Below are 23,189 nucleotides of genomic sequence, written 5' to 3'. Positions count from 1 at the left end.
GTATTTTTAAAAAAGAGCTTAGAAGCAGATTCCAGTTTCCAATGGAAAATTCTTTGCCTCTGGAGAGTGGAGACAGGACAGTTGTTCACCTCTGCAAACCTTTGCCAATGAGCCTGATACTTAATCAGTGTGTGAATTCAACATTACAAATAATGTTCTGTGCAGGATAGAGTTGGGACTCTTTATTTTTATGATATAGTGCTGGAAAACCAAAATCCATCACCATGAAATGCATACCGCTAATACAGGTTTGTTTTTTTCTTAGTTATTACACGTCATAAACTTAAACAGTCAAGAAGCACAGAGTAGCACCTATACTAGTATCTCAATTATAGTAGTGACAAAAAATATCCACATTTTTGGCATAAAAATGAAGGAATTCATTGCTAGTGTTATTTAAAACAATAGTTACCTGGGTAAAATACTAAAACAATTTATTTTAAAAAAATGCTGCCATTAAACAGTCATCTAGCCTATATTCAGTCTTTTTTTTTTTTTTGTGTATCCTCCTCCTTAGCTAGGTATGGTCCAGAATAATTCTGAAGGCAGAAGAATGGATGAAATTAGTAAAACTCAGGGTTCAAACATCAATACGTAGCTGTAAGCTTTTCATAAAATCGTGACTGTCAGTTGCTGGTAAACAACTACTGAACAACCCAATAATACTGCTTTAAAAATATATCTATGTTTTTTTGCTTTCCCTTTACCAAGGTGGTGTAGATGGCAGAGCTTGTGATAAGAACGGCATGCTCTCCACTGGTCTCATAGCTATATTTAACGGAGCAGCTAAAGTCATTGGTGTAGGCAGATTCATAGGGCTTGTTATAGTGACCGGATGTGCAATGTTCATTCCAGCAGTGACTGGGGTAGGCAAATTGACCGGAGATGTTAAGGACAAAGGTGAAGTCATAGAAATCGGCGTTGTTATGGTCACCGGATGTCCTAGGTTCATAGAAGAAGTGATATTGACAGGGCTGGAGACATTCACTGGACTTCTCATGCTCATGGCTGCTGCCACTGTTACAGGGTTTGTAAGGGTCCCTGATGCTGCTACTGAGGACGTAATATTGAAAGGAGAAGTAAGAGTCACCGATGTCTGTGCTGCAGTAGAAGTTTGGCACATGTTGCTTGTGTCTAAAAATAAATTGCAAGTTATTTACAACATAAACATAATTTTCTTTTCATACATTTTACAGTTGCGTGAATACTTTTAATCTATTTTAAATAATAAAAAATGTCCTATGACAGCAAGAGGTATTACAGTGTCATGTAAAATTCTTCTGCATCAACTGGAATGAAGACATAAAATCACCTATTGAAAAGGTCCTATGATTCTGATCCACAGCACAAAAGAGTGAGTCTGGAGCTGAAATAGAGGCAAAGTGATATATCAAAGTCCCAACATTAGATGTATTTTATGAACTGGTAAAAACTAGGAAATACTTCTATACTATGAAAACTTAGAAACAACCTAGAAGTTAAAGTAATTAAGCAATAATTAAGTAATAGCAAATACACTGCTGAACATATATGCAAGGTGTTTTACCATCCAAATATGTAATTCTGTTGTCAGTCTTATGATCTACACACTTGTCACGCCACAGAGACAGCCAAATGAAACTTATGCCTTTTGTTGTAGCTTTGCAGTTTCCAGTGTCACCCTCTCCACCTCCAGATTGCTCACAAATATGAAAATCACCATCTGCTCTGTGGGGTGGGCGGAGCGCTGACCCAGGAATCTGTTAAGTTGAAACAGCAGTGTGGCATAGGTGTACGAGTCAGGAAACTTGCTAACAGAATTACATATCTGTCAGGTAAAAAAGCTAACCTATATCAGTTGTGTATTTAGTCATTTGTCCACTGTTTAACAGCCATTATATGCTGCAGCAATTTACACATTCGCAAATTTGCTGTTATATGCAGGCATAAACAAAATCAAATAAACAGGCATTTTCATTTAGGTGCACACATTGCATACAATTGAGTTGAGACCGCTTAGCATGGATCAGCATTTTCAAAGTTGCAACACTTCACTTTGTCTAAAGTAAAAAGTGATCTATAAAAAGGATTTCATGGAATAAATTGTATAACTTTTTGCACTACTAAAGATTGGAAAAAATATAAGCTTTATTATTCTACATTAAAATATAAACCACATTACTGTAGTGCTGTACAGAGTTTATGTACTGGTGGTCCTCTTACGCAATTGCATGTCAATCAGAAAGGGTTATTTAAAAGATTAGCAAAAATACATATTGGAAATGTATACACCGATTGCAATAAACTTCTCACAGCATACATTTCTTCATACCCAATTCAGGAATATCTAGGGCATGTATGAAAATGTAAAGAGCTACCCGTCAAACTCTAATCACTGTTCAGGTCACTGTATTGGCCTTCAGAAATACACTGGATACACGTGAACAGATTTAGAACACATTTTCAGGCTTGTAAAACCATAAAGTTGATTTGAGTATCACTTTTGTTTAAAAATGAATAGCACATTTGAAAACAAAAAGGATCTTATTAGAATGCAGGGTTTGTAAATAAGGAAGTATTTGCCTTGAAACATTAAGAGCCGGTCCACACTAGCGCGACTTGTCAGACGACTTGTCAGCCTGACAAGTCACGCTCCCTCGCGGTCCATTGACCGCTACAGGACCCGTTCTAATAGGAGCGACACAAGTCCCTCCTACTTAGAAAAAGGGTCCTTGTACTACTTCGGGGCGACCTTGGAGCAACTTACATAGACTTCCATTATGTGAAGTCCCTGCAAGTCGCTCCGAAGTCGTGGTGCATGGTAATGCACAAGTCGCCCCCGAAATAGTAAGGAGTCGTGTCGCCTTAGTGTGAACCGACTCTAACACTCATAGAAAAAGTCACTTGATGAACTGCTCCCAAATCACTCCTTCTGAACAAAAGCTGTAACAGGGAGCATATATATGGTGTAATACCTTTAGGAACATACATACTTTTTAAAAGCTACGAGGAGGGCAGGAAAAGAACTAGGACACAAGGTGAAGAATATGCCACCCAAGAACCACAAAAGACGGTTTAGAATACAAAACGGATAATATATTGTATGGAAAAGATCAAATACCTTCATATTTAATTCTGCAATGAACTGGAGTTTGAAGTTCATGAAGTTGACCTACAATTAAAGCGTGGATTGGTTATATGGTACTACAGATCAGACATTTTAGCATTTTCACACCTATCAAAAAGAGGGTGCACAACAAAAACAAACACTAAGAGAAATAAAGCATATTAAATAATAATTTTAAAGAAAAAAATGTTAACCTGTCATCAATGACCTACTGCCACTATGTATTTGTTACAGTGGGTATAAACTCTAAGGCTCTTTCACACAGGGGAGTCTGGCGGTGGACTCAGTTTTTCTTAGCAGGGGATCAATGTGCTGATCCCCCGCTGAGCAGGCGGATGGCAGCTCTGTCTCCACGCTGTCAGGTCCCCACTCTTCTCTATAGGGGAATCAGATGGGAACGAACCGTCGGTCCGTTCTCATCCGATCCGATGGACGGATGGAAAAACGGAATTTTTGTAAAATCTTACCGTAAAATTCCTCTCTCCGAGTCCTCCGACAGTCGACGCCACTTCATAATCTTCACTAATGGGGTATTGACCTTTTCTCCGTAGGAGTAGCTAGGCAACAAGATTTGTTAATATAAAAGCTTTTAGCATATCACACCCCTAGGGGGCGGTCCCCTCAGTCAATACCTCCCTGCTTCCTGCATTCTCAACTCAGTTTCAGTAGCATAGCAGTAGAGTACATAAACCAACCCCAAAAGAGGGGCGGGGGCGGCGACTGTCGGAGGACTCAGAGAAAGGAATTTTACGGTAAGATTTTACAAAAATTCCGTTTTCTCTTACGTCCTCCGACAGTCGCCGCCTCTTCATAATCTTCACTAATGGGGACGTCCCAGAGCAGTGTAGACATGAGGGGTGGGAAAAACGCAGCCGCGCCTAAAGCAACGCAGTACCCACATCAGAGAAAGGAACCTTACCAAAGTAAGAGAACCAACTAGGCAACAGGAAAACGTGCTCAACAGAAGCAACAACCCAGGAAAGAACAAGTAACCTAGGGGTAAAAATACCCCAACAGCCAAGGACCCAAACAAGGGACCCTAAGGCACTGCCGCACTAAGAACTTTACGGCCAAAAGGAAGCATCTGCCGATGCCTGAACATCCACCTTGGAAAATTTGGAGAAGGTGTGAACGGACGACCAAGTCGCCGCCTTCCACACCTGGGCCACAGAAGCCTGATGACGATAGGCCCAAGACGTACTCAGAGACCTGTTAGAGTGCGCCTTCACAGGGAAAGGAGGAACCTTCCCCTTCAAAGCATAGGCTTGAACAATGGTCTGTCTGATCCACTTGGCGATGGTCGCAGCCGACGCTGCCATGCCCTTCCGAGGACCCTCTGGAAGGACAAATAGAGAATCCGACTTGCGAAAGGATTTCGTCGATGACAGGTAAACCCTGATCGCCCGAACAACATCCAAGGAATGCAAAGCCACCTCCTTTGGATGCTTAGGTTTCACGCAAAGCGAAGGCAAGACAATGTCCTCATTGAGGTGAAATTCCGAAATCCTCTTCGGAAGAAAAGAAGGGTTAGGTCGTAAGACCACCTTATCCAAGTGAAGCACCAAGTAGGGAGAGCTGCAGGACAAGGCCGCCAGCTCCGACACCCTGCGAGCCGAAGTGATCGCTACCAAAAAGGCAACCTTCTTGGACAACAGAGACAACGAGATCTCCCTAATCTTCTCAAAGGGAGCATGCTGTAACACGGTCAGAACAAGGTTCAAGTCCCATGGAGGTAAAGGATCCCTCCGAGGAGGGACCAAGTGTCGCACCCCTTGAACAAAGGTGCTAACCAAAGAATTAGACGCCACAGGGCGTTGAAAAATAACGGCCAGCGCAGAAATCTGACCCTTAATCGTGGCCAACGCCAAACGCTGGTCCACGCCCGTTTGAAGGAAAGCCAACACTCTCAATACCGAGTATGAGCGAAGAGGCCTTCCTAGCCTTGATCAAAGTGGGAATGACCTCAGGGGAGAGACCCCTATCCTTCAGGACCTGGCTTTCAACAGCCAGGCCGTTAAAGCCATCGACTGTAAAGCAGGATGGAATATCGGTCCTTGAGACAGGAGATCTTCTCGAAGAGGTAGACGCCACGGAGCGTCGACCGCCAGATTTTCAAGAGGTCTGCGTACCAAGACCGGCGAGGCCAGTCTGGCGCCACCAGAATCACTGTGTGCGGTTCCGAGGCCAACCTGCGAAGGAGCCTGGACAGCAGCTGAATCGGTGGAAAGGCATACAGACGATACTGATGCCAGGGCGCCACTAACGCGTCTGCCCGAGGATCGCGCGTCCTTGCTACAAACCTTTCCACCTTGTTGTTTAGACGAGACGCGAACAGGTCCACATCTGGGGAACCCCACTTCGCGCACAGCATCTGAAAGACATCCGGGTGAAGGGACCATTCTCCCTGGTCCAGGGTCTGGCGACTCAGATAGTCTGCCTGCCAGTTCTCCACCCCCGGAATGTGAACTGCAGATATCGCCGGGACGTGCGTCTCGGCCCAAAACAGAATGTCGGCTACAGCCGCTCGGGCACTCCTGGTGCCCCCTTGGTGGTTGATGTAGGCCACCGCTGTGGCATTGTCCGTCTGCACCTGAACCGGACGGCCCTGAAGCCTGTCCGTCCGAAGCAGAAGGCAGAGATTTATTGCTCGCAATTCCAGAATGTTGATCGAAGGGAGGATTCCCCCTCCGACCAAGTTCCCTGGGCGGACAGAACGCCCAGAACACCACCCCAGCCCGACAGGCTGGCATCCGTGGTGATCACCGTCCACAACAAAGGACGAAAAGACTTGCCCCCTGACACCGCCGGGGACTGGAGCCACCACAAAAGACCCCTTCGGGTGAGGCGGCTCAATGAAATCCGCAGATCCAGAGATTGCGGACGCCCGTCCCACTTGGCCAGGATCTCCGCCTGAAGATCCCGTGTGTGAAACTGGACGAAGGGAATCGCCTCGAAAGCCGAGACCATCAATCCCAGACACCTCATACATGTCCGGAGGGACGAGCACTGAGTGTCCCTGAGGGACCTGACTTTGTCCTGAAGTGTCCGGAGCTTGTCTTCCGGCAGGAAGACCTTCGCTTGAACAGAGTCCAGGTTCATCCCCAGGTAGGGAAGACGAACCGACGGACACAGCGTCGACTTTGGAAAATTTACCGTCCAACCCGAATTCCTGTAGAGTCTGCATCGTGACGGACAGGTCGTTCACCAGGCCCTGACTGGTCGCAGACCGAATCAAGATATCGTCTAGATACCCCAAGACAGATGCCCTGGGCTCTCAACAAAGCCAGGACCGGCGCAAGCACCTTGGTGAAAACCCGCGGAGCCGAAGCAAGACTGAAGGGTAACGCCACGAATTGGTAATGATCCTCCGCAATGGAGAATCGAAGGTACCTCTGGTGACCCTCGAAAATGGGAATGTGAAGGTACACATCCTTCAAGTCGATGGAGGCCATGAATTCCCCTGGAACCAGGGCAGCCACCACCGAGCGCAGGGATTCCATGCGGAACTTGCGAACCCGCACAAAGCGGTTCAGAGCTTTCAAGTCCTGAATCGGACGTACCTTGCCCTCCTTTCTGGGCACAGTGAACAGATTGGAGTAGAACCCCCGAAATCTGTCCCGAAGAGGCACCGGAACCTCCACTCCCTGGGCCCGCAGGTCCCGCACCGCCAGGTGCAGATCCAGCAAACGCTCCGGAGACAGCTGAAGATTTGAGGGAAAAAATCTGCTCGCCGGCCGAGAGAGAAACTCGATCTTGTATCCAGATCGAACGATTTCCTGAACCCACCTGTCCCGAATGTGGGCCAGCCAGGGTTGAAGAAAACCGAGCAAACGTCCCCCCACCCCAGAGCCGGGTGAGGGCGCCTCTTCAGGCCGAATTGGCATGGGCAGCGGACCCGAACTGGCCGGACTTCTGCTTACCTGCCCACGGCTTCTTCTGGGAGCCTTGGCCCTTGAAGGGCTTGCCCTTGTATTGCGACCGAAAGGCACGAAAGGACCCCTGAGAGGGCCTAAACGAGGTATTCTTCTTACCGCGAACAAACTTATTCTTGTGAGATTGGGGTAAGAGAACTCTTACCCCCGGAGATTCCCTTTATCAGCGTATCCAAAGACTCGCCAAAAAGGCGAGATCCCGCATAGGGCAAATTAGCTAAAGTCTTGCGAGATGATTGGTCAACCGACCAACATTTCAGCCAGATCAGGCGACGGTGCTATACCGCCACACTAGAGAGGCGTGCAGCCAAAGGGACTAAATCCAAGTCCGCATCACACAAATATATGACACCCTGATGAATTTGATCCACCATAGCCAATGTCGTCGGCAGAGTCCGTAGGGTCCCGGAACACCGGGGTATCCTCAGCAGGAATCGCAGTAGATTTATTCAAAATCGCCACCGCATGAACCACCTGAGGCGGCACACACCAACGCTCATCAGTGGTGGGCGTAAATGGATAACGCAGCTTCAACTTACTTGGCACAGTAAATGGCTTCTTTAAATTGCGCCATTGCTCATCAACAGCGCGCTGAAATTCCGCAGGGCAGGGAAAAACCTGCGCTGTTATGCGCTTCCTTTGTGTCCCATAAGAGGACAGCAAAGCAGGAGGACATGGTTCATCCTGCAAATGCAGCGTTTCTTTGATAGAAGCAACCAACTCATCCATGAGTGCAAGCTCTTCAGGCGAGCCAGGGGAGAATTATCAACCCCTTCTACCTCAGCCTCCCCCTCAGACCCCCCAAGGTCCAGAGATGAACGAGACCCTGAGAAGGGCACTCCAGCCATAGCAGCCCCATCACCCTCTGAATCAGAGGAAATAGACAATCTGGGCCGTTTTGCGGATCGATCAGCCATTAGCATTTGCACCTGAGAAGCCAAGTTCGCCACAATAGCAGCCAGATCAGCCCCCTCGGGGGATGCAGCAGCCCCTTGGCCCCCCACCAAGGTGGGAGGAAACTTGCAATCCTGAGAATCCATGCCCCAGCAATAATTGGAAAAAGGAGTACTGTCCCTTTAAGACCGTGGCGAGCATAGCCCACCGCACACTACTGCATGGATCAACCCCCACAGGGATAAGAACACTGAGCAGGGAAATACAGGATAAGGAGAAGTAAAAACCTGGAGAGACCACACAGGCTGCTGCCACCGATCGCTGTCCCAGAGCAAAAGGAAGTGATGTAATGACTGACCGCCCTATAAAGCCTATGTAGGCTACACAAACATGGCCGCTCGGCTGAGGCATTTTTTGGGCAATGACAAAATGGCGCCGACATGTGGTTGTACATCGATCGCCATCAAAATGCCGCACTAAGAACCTTGCGGCCAAAGGAAGCATCCGCCGATGCCTGAACATCTACTTTGTAGAATTTTGTGAAAGTGTGTACGGTCGACCAAGTCGCCGCCTTACACACCTGGGCTACAGAAGCCCCATGACGACAGGCCCAAGACGTACTCGGAGATCTAGTAGAGTGCGCCTTCACAGGCACAGGGGGAACCTTCCCCTGCAAGGCATAGGCCTGTTCAATGGTCTGCCTGATCCATTTGGCGATGGTAGAGGCCGACGCCGCCATGCCCTTCCGAGGGCCCTCTGGAAAAACAAACAAGGAATCCGTCTTTCGAAAAGACTCAGTCGATTTAAGGTAAACCCTTATCGCCCGAACAACATCCAGAGAGTGTAATCTCACCTCCTTTGGATGTTTAGGCTTCGCGCACAGCGAAGGCAAGACAATATCCTCATTAAGATGTAATTCCGAAACTCTTTTCGGAAGAAAAGAAGGATTAGGTCGCAAGACCACCTTATCCAAATGAACAACCAGATACGGAGACTTGCAGGATAAAGCTGCCAGCTCCGACACTCTGCGAGCCGAAGTGATCGCCACCAAAAAGGCGACCTTTTGGACAACAGACAACGAGATCTCCCTGATCTGTTCAAAAGGAGCACGTTGCAACACAGACAGAACGAGATTCAAGTCCCAAGGGGGCAAAGGATCCCTCCTAGGAGGAACCAGATGCAGCACACCCTGAACAAAAGTGCCAACCGAGGAGTTGGAAGCCACAGGACGTTGAAACAGAACGGCCAGCGCAGACACCTGACCCTTAATCGTAGCCAGCGCCAAACGCTGATCGACACCCGTTTGAAGGAAGGACAGCACTCGGGAAACAGAGTACGTGCGGGGTGAAAACCCCCTGGACTCACACCAGGCAAAATAGGCCTTCCAAGTACGGTAATAAACCTTCCCCGAGGAAGACTTCCTCGCGTTGATCAAAGTATGAACGACCTCCGGGGAGAGACCCTTCTCCTTCAGGACCTCGGTCTCAACAGCCAGGCCGTCAAAGCCAGAGACTGTAAAGCAGGATGGTATATCGGTCCTTGAGACAGGAGATCGTCTCGAAGAGGCAGACGCCACGGGGCGTCGACCGCCAGATTCACGAGGTCTGCGTACCAGGACCGGCGAGGCCAGTCCGGTGCCACAAGAATCACCGTGCTGCGTTCCGAGTGTAACCTGCGAAGGAACCTGGACAGCAACTGAATCGGTGGAAACGCGTACATCAGCCTGTACTGATGCCACGGGGCCACTAACGCGTCCGACGCGTCTGCCCGAGGGTCGCGCGTCCTTGCCACGAACCTTCTCACCTTGTAGTTGAGACGAGACGCGAACAGGTCCACATCTGGAAGACCCCACTTCGCGCACAACATCTGGAAGACAGTCGGGTGGAGAGACCATTCCCCCTGATCCAGGGTCTGGCGACTCAGATAGTCCACCTGCCAGTTCTCCACCCCCGGAATGTGAACCGCCGTTATTGCCGGGACATGAGTCTCGGCCCAAGACAGAATGTCGGCCACTTCTCGAGCCGCTCGGGCACTCCTGGTGCCCCCTTGGTGGTTGATGTAGGCCACCGCCGTGGCATTGTCCGTCTGCACCCGAATCGGGCAGCCCTGCAGCCGGTCCGTCCAGCGATGAAGACAGAGATTTATCGCACGCAATTCCAGAATGTTGATCGGAAGGGAAGACTCCCTCTCCGACCAAGTTCCCTGGGCGGACAGAACGCCCAGAACACCACCCCAGCCCGACAGGCTGGCATCCGTGGTGATCACCGTCCACGAGATAGGACGAAACGACTTGCCCCCGGACACCATCGGGGACTGGAGCCACCACAGAAGGTGGGATGACTCAACGAGATTTGAAGATCCAGAGATTGAGGTCGCCCGTCCCACATGGACAGGATCTCCGCTTGGAGACCCAGCGTGTGAAACTGGGCGAAGGGAATCGCCTCGAAGGCCGAGACCATCAATCCCAGACATCTCATGCACGTCCGCAGAGGCGAGTGCGGAACGTCCCTGAGGGACCTGACTTCCTCCTGAAGAGTTCTGAGTTTGTCTTCCGGCAGGAAGTCCTTCCCTGCACCGAGTCCAGAATCATTCCCAGGTAGGGAAGACGAACCGACGGACTCAGTGTCGACTTTGGAAAATTTATCGTCCAACCAAACTCCTGCAGAGTTTGCATCGTGACAGACAGGTCCTTCTCCAGACCCTGGCTGGTCGCAGACCGAACCAGAATGTCGTCCAGATACCCCAGGACAGAAATGCCCTGGGCCCTCAATAATGCCAGAACCGGTGCAAGCACCTTGGTGAAGACCCGCGGAGCCGAGGCGAGACCAAAAGGCAACGCCACGAACTGGTAGTGATCCTCCGCAATGGCAAATCGAAGGTACCTCTGGTGACCCTCGAAAATGGGGATGTGAAGATACGCATCCTTCAAAATCGATGGAGGCCATGAATTCCCCCGGAACCAGGGCAGCCACCACCGACCGCAGGGATTCCATGCGGAACTTGCGAACCCGCACAGAGCGGTTCAGAGCCTTCAAGTCCAGAATTGGACGAACCTTGCCCTCCTTTCTGTGCACGGTGAACAGATTGGAATAAAACCCCCGAAATCTGTCCCGATGAGGCACCGGAACTACCACTCCCTGAGCCCTCAGGTCCCGCACCGCCAGGTGCAGGTCCCGTAAACGCTCTGGAGACAGTAGAAGATTTGAGGGAAAAAATCTGCTCTCCGGCCGAGAGAGAAACTCGATCTTGTAACCAGATCGAACGATCTCCTGAACCCATCTGTCCCGCACGCGGGCCAACCAGGGCTGAAGAAAACCGAGCAAGCGTCCCCCCACCCCAAAATTGGGTGAGGGCGCCCCTTCAGGCCGCACTGTTATGGGCTGCGGATTCGGATTGACCGGACTTCTGTTTTCCAGACCAGGGCTTCTTCTGAGAGCCTTGACCTTTGAACGGTTTGCCCTTGTAGTGCGACCGAAAGGACCCCTGAGGGGGCCGAAAATTAGCATGCTTCTTCCCAGAAGCCCCCTTAGCCTTGGGGAAATGGGGCAAGAGAGTGCTCTTACCTCCGGTGATCCCCTTAATCAACACATCCAAGGACTCCCCAAAAAGGCGAGACCCATCATAAGGCAGGTCTTACGTGAAGACTGGTTCACCGACCAACATTTCAACCAAACCAGGTGGCGAGACAACACCGCCACGCTGTGTACACGTGCAGCCAACGGGACTAAGTCCAAGTCCGCATCACACAGATACATGACACCCTGGTGGATTTGATCCACCATATCCAGGGTCGCCGGCGAGGCCGAATCGGCCACTAGGACGCGCCGAAGCATCTGCGTCCAACTTGCGACCGCCTGGGCCGCCATGAGAGAGGCAAACAGAGCCTTAAGCATAGAACCCGTAAAAGAATAAGTATGACGGGCAAGAGACTCCAATCTCCTATCCGTGGCATCACGGAACACCGGGGAATCCTCTGCAGGAATCGCAGTGGATTTGTTTAAAACCGCAATTGCGTGATCCACTGGGGGTGGCACACACCACCTGTCATCAGTGGAAGGCGAGAAAGGATAACACAGCTTGAACCTACTTGGTACAGCAAAAGGTTTGCGCAGATTGCGCCATTGTTCCTTAACAGCGCGTTGAAAATCATCATTGCAGGGAAAAACCTGCGGCGTCCTGCGTTTTCTCTGCGTCCCATAAGCCGCCAAGGCAGCGGGGGGACACACCTCATCCTGCAAACGCAGCGTTTGTTTTATGGAAGCAATCAATTCATCCATGATTGCAAGCTCTTCAGGCGAGCCAGGGGGAGAATTATCAACCCCTTCAACTTCAGCCTCCACCTCGGACCCCACTAGATCCAGGGAGGAGCGGGACCCCGATAAGGAGGCCCCCGCCATAACAACCCCATCACCTTCACCCTCAGAATCAGAGGAAAGAGCAACTCTGGGTCTTTTAGTAGATTGAGCAGCCACCAGCATCTGCACCTGAGCAACAAGGCCAGCCACAATAGTGGCTAAATCCCCCCCTGGGGGGGAAACAGCGGTCCCCTGGCTTTCCACCAAGGCGGTAGGAAATTTGCCCTCCTGAGAATCCATTGCCCCAACAACAAATGCCGGATAATAAAGGGTTAACTGCCCCTTTAACACGCGCGGCGAGCGCAGCCCACCGCACCACAACACAAGCACAATGAGACCCCCACAGGGACAATAAAACTGACACAGGCAATGGATAGGAAGGATAAAACCTGAGGAGACCCTCGCCGCTGCTGCTGCCTCGATCGGTGGTCCTGGAGAAGAGGAAGTGATGCTGCCAGGGCGCTCTATGAAAGCCTATGGGAGGCTACAAGAAAATGGCCGCCATGCATGTAGAACATGCGGCCGGAGCGAGTGTAGGCAAAATGGCGCCGTTTGGCGCCGAAACCGCCGCTCCACAGTACAGTAATGCACACATGTCTCCATATAAAAAAACATGTCAGATCGCCGCAGCGATCGCTGTATAATGCCCAAACATGCCACAAAACATGCCCCACAGCACACAGCTTCTCACACTGACAAGGCTGACACACACAGTGTCACACAGCTCCCCCCCCCCCTTGCAGCCCACAGCATGCAGCCGAGAGATAGGGAGACAAACAGTGTGAATAGAGGCAGGTTACACAGTCCCAGACTGACACCCCCCCCAGACAGACAGGTCCCCACATAAATACACTTACCTCACAGTGGCGTGGGGGACCCGCACAGGCGAACAAGCCGCTGCACATGAGGCAGGGAGAGTCGCATACAAGACGCACAGAATGGGGGTTAAGAAACCGCACAGCGTCCAGTGAGGTAGCCACCTCACCAATCATCCCTGCACCGAACAGGGATGGGTCGTTCACTGTGCCAGGAGCGTTACCTGGCTGAACGCTCGATGGCAGGCTGGGAAGCCACTGACCCACGACCTGCGACCAGGGGGATCAGCCCGAGACCCAGCCCGCATGATCCTCTTCATCCGAAGAACTAATGCTGACAAAAAGAACAGCTAAGTAAAGGTAGAGAGAAAACTCAAACAAAAAATCTAAAAAGAAGAAAGAGTCTGGGGCACAAAGCCCCAGCACAGAGAGAGCCAGCCACTCCTGACAAGCTAGACATTAAAACTGAGATATGGTTGCAGGAAGTAGGAGGGTATTGACTGAGGGGACCACCCCTTGAGGGTGGGATATGTTAAAAGCTTTAATGTTAACATATTCTGTTGCCTAGCTACTCCTTCGGAGCAAAGTCTAATACCCCATATGTGACGAATATGAAGAGGCGGCGACTGTCGGAGGACGTAAGAGAAATAGGGTTTCCATCCATCCAGATTTGACGGATTGGATGTCAGTGGACATGTCTCCGATGACATCCGATGCCCCATAGAGATGCATGTGGCATCCGTTCAGATCCGCCTAAAAAGGGAAAGGCGGATCGGAACGGTCCGCCTGTGTGAAAGGGGCCTAAGGCTCGGTTCCCTCTGCTGCAACATGGGATCTGACTTGTGAGACCCCAAGTTCTATGACATGTCTAATTCAATGTTTCCCTACGAGAGCCATCTTAACTGATGCTACACAAGTCGCTCTGACTCAGAAAAGGTTCCTGCACTACTTTGGTCCGACTTGGGTGCAGTTTCAGCCCCTTGTACAGGCTCCTAAAGAGCATCCAAGTCAGAAGGAAGTTACACAACTTTGTCGTCACAGCAGTGTGAACCGAGCTTGAAGATTTTTTGTTTCGTCTTTTTTTTTCTCTGCATTAAGGTAATTAATATTCCTCTGCCATTGGCTTTTGCTGCTGTCAGTCAAAGCCTGTGAAGATTCAATCATATTTTCCTACACACATTTCCAGCTCTCTTCCCCTACTACTGCCTTACAGCACCATCCTTTGTAATGTTGGAGCCAGGTCCATGTAGTGATGGGCAGACTAAGCAGCATAATTGAATTGATCACCTTTTTTTCTCCCAGGTATACATCGATTTACAGTTATTTCCTGGGATTCCTTATAGAGACATTTAAAGTGTAAATCCAGTAAAAACCTAATTAAGCTAAAATCTACTCCCACCCCCATTCTGAGCCTGATTCTGGGGTGGTACTAGGAAAACAGTCAGATTTCCTTAGCTCTTTGATGCTGCCAACCTTCCTGTGATAACATTAGCCTGAAAGGTTTCAACAAAATCCATCTGCAGTAATCAGTTCAGCTGTGCGATTTACACACATCTAGGTTTAAGAACTGTAAAACTGTGGGAATAAATTTCAGATGCAGTAAACTGATGATTAAAGCGGAACTTTACCCATAACAACTTACTTCTTGCTGGAGGCTGCCATTTTGCTGAAGCCCATAGCCCCCAAACAGCAGTAAATCAAAGTGGAAATAAACCCATTGATTTAACAGTTTCAAACGACAGTTACATTCCTGGAATGCAGGGAATGTAACTGTCACATTTTCTTGTGTCCTCAACCAAACTGTCAAACCAAATGGCTGGTGTCATAGCTGATCACAAGTGCAGGATCATTGCAGTTTAAACAGAAGCAGCGTCCTTGGCTGTAAAGGATAGGAGGGTTTAATTCTGCTTTAACCACTTGTCGACCAGCCACCAAAGTTTTACTGCTGTACGTCGCTTTGCGGGACCGTGTGTGCCCATTGGCCACAGGGGGGCCAACCAGCGGGTCTGGCGGTGGAGACACGGCAGACTGCGGTTGTCAGTTATGATCACATGGATTCTTGTGTTCCTCTTATTTAGGAACACAGGTCCCTGTGTTCATGCAGCAAGCCAAACCCCCCTCACAGTTAGAAAGGACCCCTAGGGACACATTTAACCCCCTGGTATTAACTCCTTTCCTTCCAGTGTCATTAGTACAGTAGCAGTGCATATTTGTAGCCCTGAATACTGTAGTAATGTCACTGGTCCCCCCAAAAGTGTCAAAAATGTCAGTTAGGTGTCTGATCTGTTCGCCGCAGTCCCGCTAAACATTGCAAATCGCTGCCAATACTAGTAAAAAAAATAAAAATGACAAATCTTTCCCCTAGTTTGTAGACGCGATAACTTTTGTGCAAACCAATCAAAATACACTTATTGGGATTTTTTTTTCACCAAAAATATGTAGCAGAATACAAATTGGCCTAGAACGATGAAAAAAAAAATCTGGATTTTTAAATTTTGGGAATGTTATATAGCAGAAAGTAAAAAAAGGTTTTATTTTTTTTCCAGAATTATTGCTTTTTTTCTTAACGCAAAAAAAAAAAAAAAAAAAAAAAAAACACACAGGTGATCAAATACCACCAAAAGAAAGCTTTATTTTTGGGGGAAAAAAACAGGACATAAATTTTATTAGGGTACAGCATCGCACAAGAGCGCAATTGTCAGTTAAAATAACGCAGTTGCGTAGTGCAAAAAATGGCCTGGTCATTAAGGGGATAAATCCTTCCGGTCCAGAAGTGGTTAACCACTTAAGGACCAGGCCTATTTCTGAGATTTGTTATTTACAGGTTAAAAGCATTGTTTTTTGCTAGAAAATTACTTAGAACCCCCAAACATACATTATATATATATATATATATATATATATATATATATATATATATATATATATATATATATATATATATATTTTAGCAGAGACCCTAGAGAATATTATGGAGTTTGTTGCATTATGTCACACTGTATTTGCGCAGCTGTCTTACAAGCACAATTTTTAGTAAAAATAAACACTTTTTTTAAATTAAAAAATAGAAAAACCGTAAAGTTTTTCAATTTTTTTTTTCTATACTGTGAAAGATAATGTTACAGAGTAAATTGATACCCAACATGCCCTGCTTCAAAATTGAGCACGCTTGTGGAATGGCGACAATCTTTGGTACTTAATCTCCATAAACGACACTTTACAAATTTCTACAGGTTACCAGTTTAGAGTTAAGGAGCACTAGTGCTAGAATTATTCTCACTCTTAACCACTTAAGAACTGGAAGGTTTTACCCCTTCTCTGACCAGGCCATTTTATGTGATAAGGAACTGTGTTACTTTAACTGACAGTTGCGCGGTCGTACGACGATGTACCCAAATAAAATGGATACCATTGTTCCCCCACAAATGGAACTTTCTTTAGGTGGTATTTGATCACCTCCGAGATTTCTATTTTTTGCACTATAAACAAAAATATGCGAAATTCTGAGAAAAAAAAAAAAAACACTACAATATATATTTTACTTTCGGCTATATAACATTCCCAAAAAAAAAACAAAAAATTTAAAATGTTTTCATCATTTTAGGCCAATATGTATTCTGCTACATATTTTTGGTAAAAAAAAAATCTCAATTAGTGTATATTGATTGTAGACTTTTGCGCAAACCAAACTAGGGGAAAGATTTATATTTTTATTTATTTAATTTTTACTAGTAATGGCGGCGATCAGTGATTTTTAGCGGGACTGCAACATTGCGGCGGACAGATCGGTCCCCTGACACTTGATGGGGCCAGTGACATTACTACAGTAATCAGTGCTAAAAATGTGCACTGTTACTGTACGAATGACACTGGCGGGAAAGGGGTTCACACCAGGGGTGATCAAAGGGTTAAATGGGAGCCTAGGGCAGTGATGGCAAACCTTGGCACTCCAGATGTTTTGGAACTACATTTTCCATGATGCTCAACTACAATGCAGAGTGCATGAGCATCATAGGAAATGTAGTTTCAAAACATCTGGGGTGTCAATGTTCACCCTCACTGGCCTAGGGGTGCTTTCTGTGTGGGGGATTTACTCACTGGATGAACACAGAGACCTGTGTTCCTAAATAGGAGGAACCACTATGCGATCTGATTCTGCTGCGGATAAAGAAAAGGGGTCATGTGCGTGTTTAGTGCGAATTCAGCCATACAAATGTATGGCTGAAATTTGCACCGCACATGAGATCGCATGTAATTTAGGAGCAGTACGCTCTGAATTACATGCGATCTCTGTGATCGCACTAATGTGAACCGGGGCTTAACTTTGAACAGCAAGAATTTTACACAAATTTGCAGGATAAACCATGAAAAACACTACAAATCTAGAAGGGCACACTGAGGCCTAGTCATAGAAGCAGTGCTGCCCTGTATGGGGCACAGAGGTAATTGGTGCCATCTAGTAATGATGCCCAAAAAGGCTGAATTCACATCTATCACTTTTGCAAACCTTAAATCCATGCCAATTCCCATTACCTAAGGTAATTTCAAATACTTTTGAGCATGCTTGTTTATATCAGCTTTACCTCTTAAAAAGGACTGTAATAAAAAATTTGCCATTCTAAACGACTTTTTGGACTGGTGTTGATAAGCTTTTGTTCACGTCGGGTTTTGCAAACCCAAACTGCACAAGTGTATTGAAATGCAAAATGAGCTTGAAGTAGGTCAAATGAAGACCAGGAGGAGGTTAGCTTCAGGTTAAATGCTCCCGTCAAGTTCTAAATCATCTCAGAAACGTCTCAAACTGAAAGGGAACTCTAGTCCAAAATTTAATTTTTCCTATTAATAGTTATGTTAGAAATCTTTATCTGAATTTGTTAATCTGCATTTCACTTCCTGAAAAGGTTGTCGGTCTTTCTTAGACAGGCATGCCTAGATGAGCGAGAGCGATGCATCTTTGATTCAGGGAGTGTAAAGTTGGATCAAAGGTGCCCTCAAAATCGCACAACTTAAAAGTCAAACTAGTGGAAACGTAGCCACTGGGCTAGAGTGAAACTTAGGAGTGTAACATTTGAGTGCAGCTTTGATCCAACTTTACACTCTCTGGATCAAAGCCGCATCAAAAGTTGCATCAAAGTAGTGCAGGTACCTTTTCAAAGTCGCTGATTTTCAAAGACGTATAGATGGGAACAGGTGCCATTGAAATCAATGGGCTGTGACGTCATGCGACTGTGTCCAAAGTTGTATTACAAATCACTAGTGGAAACTGAGCTTTAGTCTATGTTTACACTATTGCGATTCAGTGTGACTTTGATGCAACTTTACTCTGGATCAAAGTCGCATCAAAACTAGTGCAGGTACCTTTTCAAAGTTGCATAGATGAGAACAGGTGACATTGAAATCAATGGTCTGTGACTTGTCATGCGACTGTGTGGCCAAAGTCGAATGACAAGTCACACTAGTGGAAAACAGAGCTTTAGTCTACGTTTCCACTATTGCGATTTAGAGTGCGACTTTGATCCAACTTTACAAACTCTGGATCAAGGTCGCATCAAAAGTTGCATCAAAGTAGTGCAGGTACCTTTTCAAACTCACTGATTTTCAAAGTCGCATATATGGGAACGGGTGCTATCGAAAACAGACTGTGACTTGTCATGCCACTGTGTCCAAAGTCGCATGACAAGTCGCACTAGTGGAAAACGTAGACTTAGTGTGGTTGCCTGTACCATGAGAGAAAAAATTATGAGGAGCTATGGCTTGGAAAAGACCAATCACATAGTTCCACACAGAAAAAAAGCTGGACTTTCTAAGGCACACCATGGAATGAATAATTATGACTCACAGTTGATAATATATGTAGTTTTATTCAAAAACAATTAAAAAAAGGAGGACAAAACAAATAATCCTCATTCATAAAACGTACATAACAAAGAAACAGAATAAAGAAACATTACTAAAATGAGTAACCTAGGACTATTTTAACCCAAGTGACCCCGGGGGATCGGTGGGAGAAATGTGTAGGTTATTACTATAAGTGTTACAATATCATATTAGTTTAATCATTGCAGAATCATATCTGATCTGTAGGTCTGAGCATATCGCAGCGTGCTTCAGGACCAAATTTGTATCAGAGATTTCTGCCTAAGGGGTGTAGCCAATGCCTCCCGGGCAGACAGAGGGCGTGAAGATAAGGGGGAGAGAGTTTTTGCAATAAACCAGTGAATTGAACTTTAAAGCGGAGTTCCACCCAAAAGTGGAACTTCCGCTTTAGGGAGTCCTGACCCCCCGACATGCCACATTTGGCATGTCATTTTTTGGGGGGGGGAGCGGGTACCTAGTTTTGACAGGTACCCGCTCCCACTTCCGCTCGGAGCGCCGCGGCGCCCTGAGCGGAAGTTCTCCTCTCCCCCTCCCTCCCTGCAATCTTCTGTGACACGTCAGAGGTCCCAGAAGATTGCCGGCCAATCACGGCGCGCAGCGCGACTCGCGCATGCGCAGTGGGTACCCGGCTGTGAAGCCGCAAACTGTAACAGCCGGGTGCCCACAGCAGTGATGCCGGCGCCGAGGGAGAGGATCGAGGCTTCCGGCGGCCGCATCGCTGGACCGTTGGACAGGTGAGTAAATGGCTGGAACTCCGCTTTAAATGCCTTCTTATCAAGATTGGCAATCAACTAAATAAATTTGGTTTGTAATTTCAGGTCGGTAGTTGGACAAAGGGTCAGAGAAGTCCCATAATGGAAAGTCACTAAATATGTTTAGTTACTAGGTGAACTCCGTATCAATATATGACAGGAAGGAAGACAAGTAAAGTTCATTCCAGAAGTGGGCTTACTTGCACCTCTTAAATTCAACTCTCATGTAGCAAGGACATAGAAGGAAAGAAATGTGGCCGACAACCAGTTCCTATATTAGAAAGAGGAGATATTGTTGTCCCTGTAGATTTTTGTCAGGTGTCCGGTAGGACCCTGAGCCTTAAGATAATTAGGTGCACCTGGTCTTACAGGTGAAATCGATGAGTTTCTACCCTTCAAGCCCAATTATAGGGCTTATATGCCTCCTTGTATGGAGAGTGCCCCCGAAAATTCCGCCGCCGTCAAATCCCGACGGCGGCGAGATTTTCGGGGGGCACTCTCCATACAAGGAGGCATATAAGCCCTATAATTGGGCTTGAAGGGTAGAAACTCATCGATTTCACCTGTAAGACCAGGTGCACCTAATTATCTTAAGGCTCAGGGTCCTACCGGACACCTGACAAAAATCTACAGGGACAACAATATCTCCTCTTTATAATATAGGAACTGGTTGTCGGCCACATTTCTTTCCTTCTATGTCCTTGCTACATGAGAGTTGAATTTAAGAGGTGCAAGTAAGCCCTCTTCTGGAATGAACTTTACTTATCTTCCTTCCTGTCATATATTGATACGGAGTTCACCTAGTAACTAAACATATTTAGTGACTTTCCATTATGGGACTGCTCTGACCCTTTGTCCAACTACCGACCTGAAATTACAAACAAAATTTATTTAGTTGATTGCCAATCTTGATAAGAAGATATTTTAAGTTCAATTTACTGGTTTATTGCAAAAACTCTTTCCCCCAATACATCTCCCCCTTATCTTCGCGCCCTCTATGTCCGCCCGGGAGGCAAAAATCTGATACAAATTTGGTCCTGAAGAAGCACGCTGCGAAACGCATACACCTACAGATCAGATATGATTCTGCAATGATTAAACTAATATGATATTGTAACACATAGTAATAACCTACACATTTCTCCAATCGATCCCCCGGGGTCACTTGGGTTAGATATAGTCCTAGGTTACTCATTTTAGTAATGTTTCTTTTTTCTGTTTCTTTGTTATGTACGTTATGAATGAGGATTATTTGTTTTGTCCTCATTTTTTAATAATTGTTTTTGAATAAAACTACATATTTTATAAACTGAGTCATAATGATTCATTCCATGGGGTGCCTTAGAAAGTCCAGCTTTTTTCTGTGTGGAACTATGTGATTGGTCTTTTCCAAGCCATAGCTCCTCATAATTTTTTATCTCATTTTTTGGACGACGGCATTTTTGGGTAGTTCATTTTCTTCTGTCTTGCCTGTACTATGATCATTGTAGATTGAGCTAAGACCCCAGAGCACTTCCAGCTACACTGACAATTCCCTCCCCCGTGTGAATTATTTCTTCATTTTCTCATGAATATGTACAATGCATCCTTACTTATGAGAGAACACTGGGCGGGAACTTATGATCAGCCCCTCCCATCCTCTATACGCCCACTGGCTACAGAGGAACAATGTCCCTCCCTGGAAGTGATGTCACATTCTTTCAGTAACCACACCCACTTGCTGCTCTTGGAGTCAGTAGGAAGAGGAATTGAAGTCATGTGACAGCACTGAATGCATCAAAACACACGTAGAAAAACTGGGCTTTTTTATTTTAACACATAAGGCTGAACTCCGCTTACATTGATTGCAGGGGAGAATTTAAGGTATTTGGCTGTACTTCCGCTTGAAGTCTTAGAAAGACAGATACTAAAAAGATCACTGGAATTAATGATTTAGATAATGCAGACCATAAGTATACAGAGCAATAAAGATAATAAAAAAAAAGATATTTACCTTGAAACTTTTTACCTTGCTTACAGGTATTACAATTAATACTTTGACTTTGGCCGTGTGTCTTTAGGTGACTTGTGATGTAGGCTGCACTAAGAAGTTTGCCACATATATTGCAAGACACCTTTCCTTCATGGCGCACCATATGTGTCCGCAACCTGTCTTTTGTGGCAAAGGCAGCAGTACAGGTCTGAAAGAGAAGAATTTTACAACATCTATTGACTCGAGTTCTTCGCACAGTTGACAAAATTAAAATGTTAACAGCAACTTGTGGAACTGGCCATGAATGAACCTTATTTTACAAAGCTGCTTTCAGTGTATTTCTTCAATGTTTATTTATGGTAATGGAACCAGAATTACAAAATCTGCGTGTCTGCCATCAAGCTATCAGCACGAGGCACCTTTTGTTCACTAGAATATAAAAAATGCAGTCTGACACAAAGGCGTAAGTTTGAATATGTTCAAATTGAATTCTAAGTAAAACCTTTTTCTATAGGTTAGCATATACAAAATGTCAGTTGCAGTCCCTTTAAAAAGTTAAAACACAGTAGTGGATTGTACTACTTAAAAAATGTTTTTGCTAACTTGCTAGAGACTTAAAGGAATGCCAACAAGGCCGTGTTCTTGTCACTTCCTGGGAGCTGCACCACAGAAGATCTTCCTTCCTAGCTATCATCTGTGAACTACAAATTGCCCCCCCCCCCCCCTGTAATATAGATAGAGATAGGGACACATCTGTAGTCCATATCAGGAGGACCTAGGGTAAGGGTGACAACCATAATTCCCTCCACAGATACCCTGAAGTGATACAGAAAGTGTTATTTGCAGGACTACAAGGTTAAAAATAAAGCAAAACGGGCTTAAAAACAACGCAGCTACCATACCACACAACCCCCCCCCCCCCCCCCCCCCCGTAAGCTGCAATATTTTACATTTTCCGTTCTGGGTTTAAATGCACTTTAATCGCACACCTACAATGTTATGATACACTGTACCCATTTACTACATTGACCACATTTTTGCATTGCAAGGAATATTGAATAGTTTTAACATACATTTTAAATTTCACTTGTATGTTATCTAAATAACATCCACTGTAGATAAAAAAGCTAATAATGCAAACACAGCTACTGATGTACTACAGGTGTACAGTAAGTAATCAGGCATGGCCTTACCATTTTTATGAGTGGTGTAAAAATGTCATAACCATCTACTGACAAGTTCAGAATGGCCAAGCTAATCCTTTTAACACAAATACTTTCTGCACCCATTGTTACCATTTATCAGCAGAAGAGAAATTGCAAATATAATACTATACATAATATTGCAAACTAAAGGCATTGATAATGCTGAGGTTTTTCATCACAACTTTCGCCTAGCGGCATTGGGGTCATTGGTTTGAATCCCAACAACGTGACTACCTGCCTAAAGTTTGCATGTTCTCTCTGTGCCTGCATGGATTTCCTCT

At 46.3% G+C, this 23,189-nt stretch overlaps 1 protein-coding gene across 2 annotated transcripts in view; it reads right to left on the bottom strand.

The window, feature by feature from the left end:
* Positions 1–249: 249 nt before the first annotated feature.
* Positions 250–23,189, bottom strand: part of VEZF1 (vascular endothelial zinc finger 1) — an 83,649-nt gene continuing 60,709 nt past the window's right edge. Inside the window, exons 4-7 of one of the 2 annotated variants that reach the window (XM_082246147.1) lie at positions 21,725–21,911; positions 3,101–3,151; positions 1,307–1,366; positions 250–1,134 (exon numbers count right to left, since the gene is read on the bottom strand). In XM_082246147.1, coding sequence (XP_082102273.1) covers positions 704–1,134; positions 1,307–1,366; positions 3,101–3,151; positions 21,725–21,911 — 729 coding nt within the window. In that variant the 3' untranslated portion in view covers positions 250–703. The remainder of the gene's footprint in view (positions 1,135–1,306; positions 1,367–3,100; positions 3,152–21,724; positions 21,912–23,189) is intronic. The other variant, XM_082246148.1, reaches the window with a different exon arrangement.

This window comes from Pelophylax lessonae, assembly GCF_965119305.1.
Source record: "Pelophylax lessonae genome assembly, chromosome: 2".
NCBI lineage: Eukaryota > Metazoa > Chordata > Amphibia > Anura > Ranidae > Pelophylax > Pelophylax lessonae.
The sequence above is the reverse complement of the archived record's forward strand: the minus strand, read 5'-3'. Positions and strand labels throughout refer to the sequence as shown.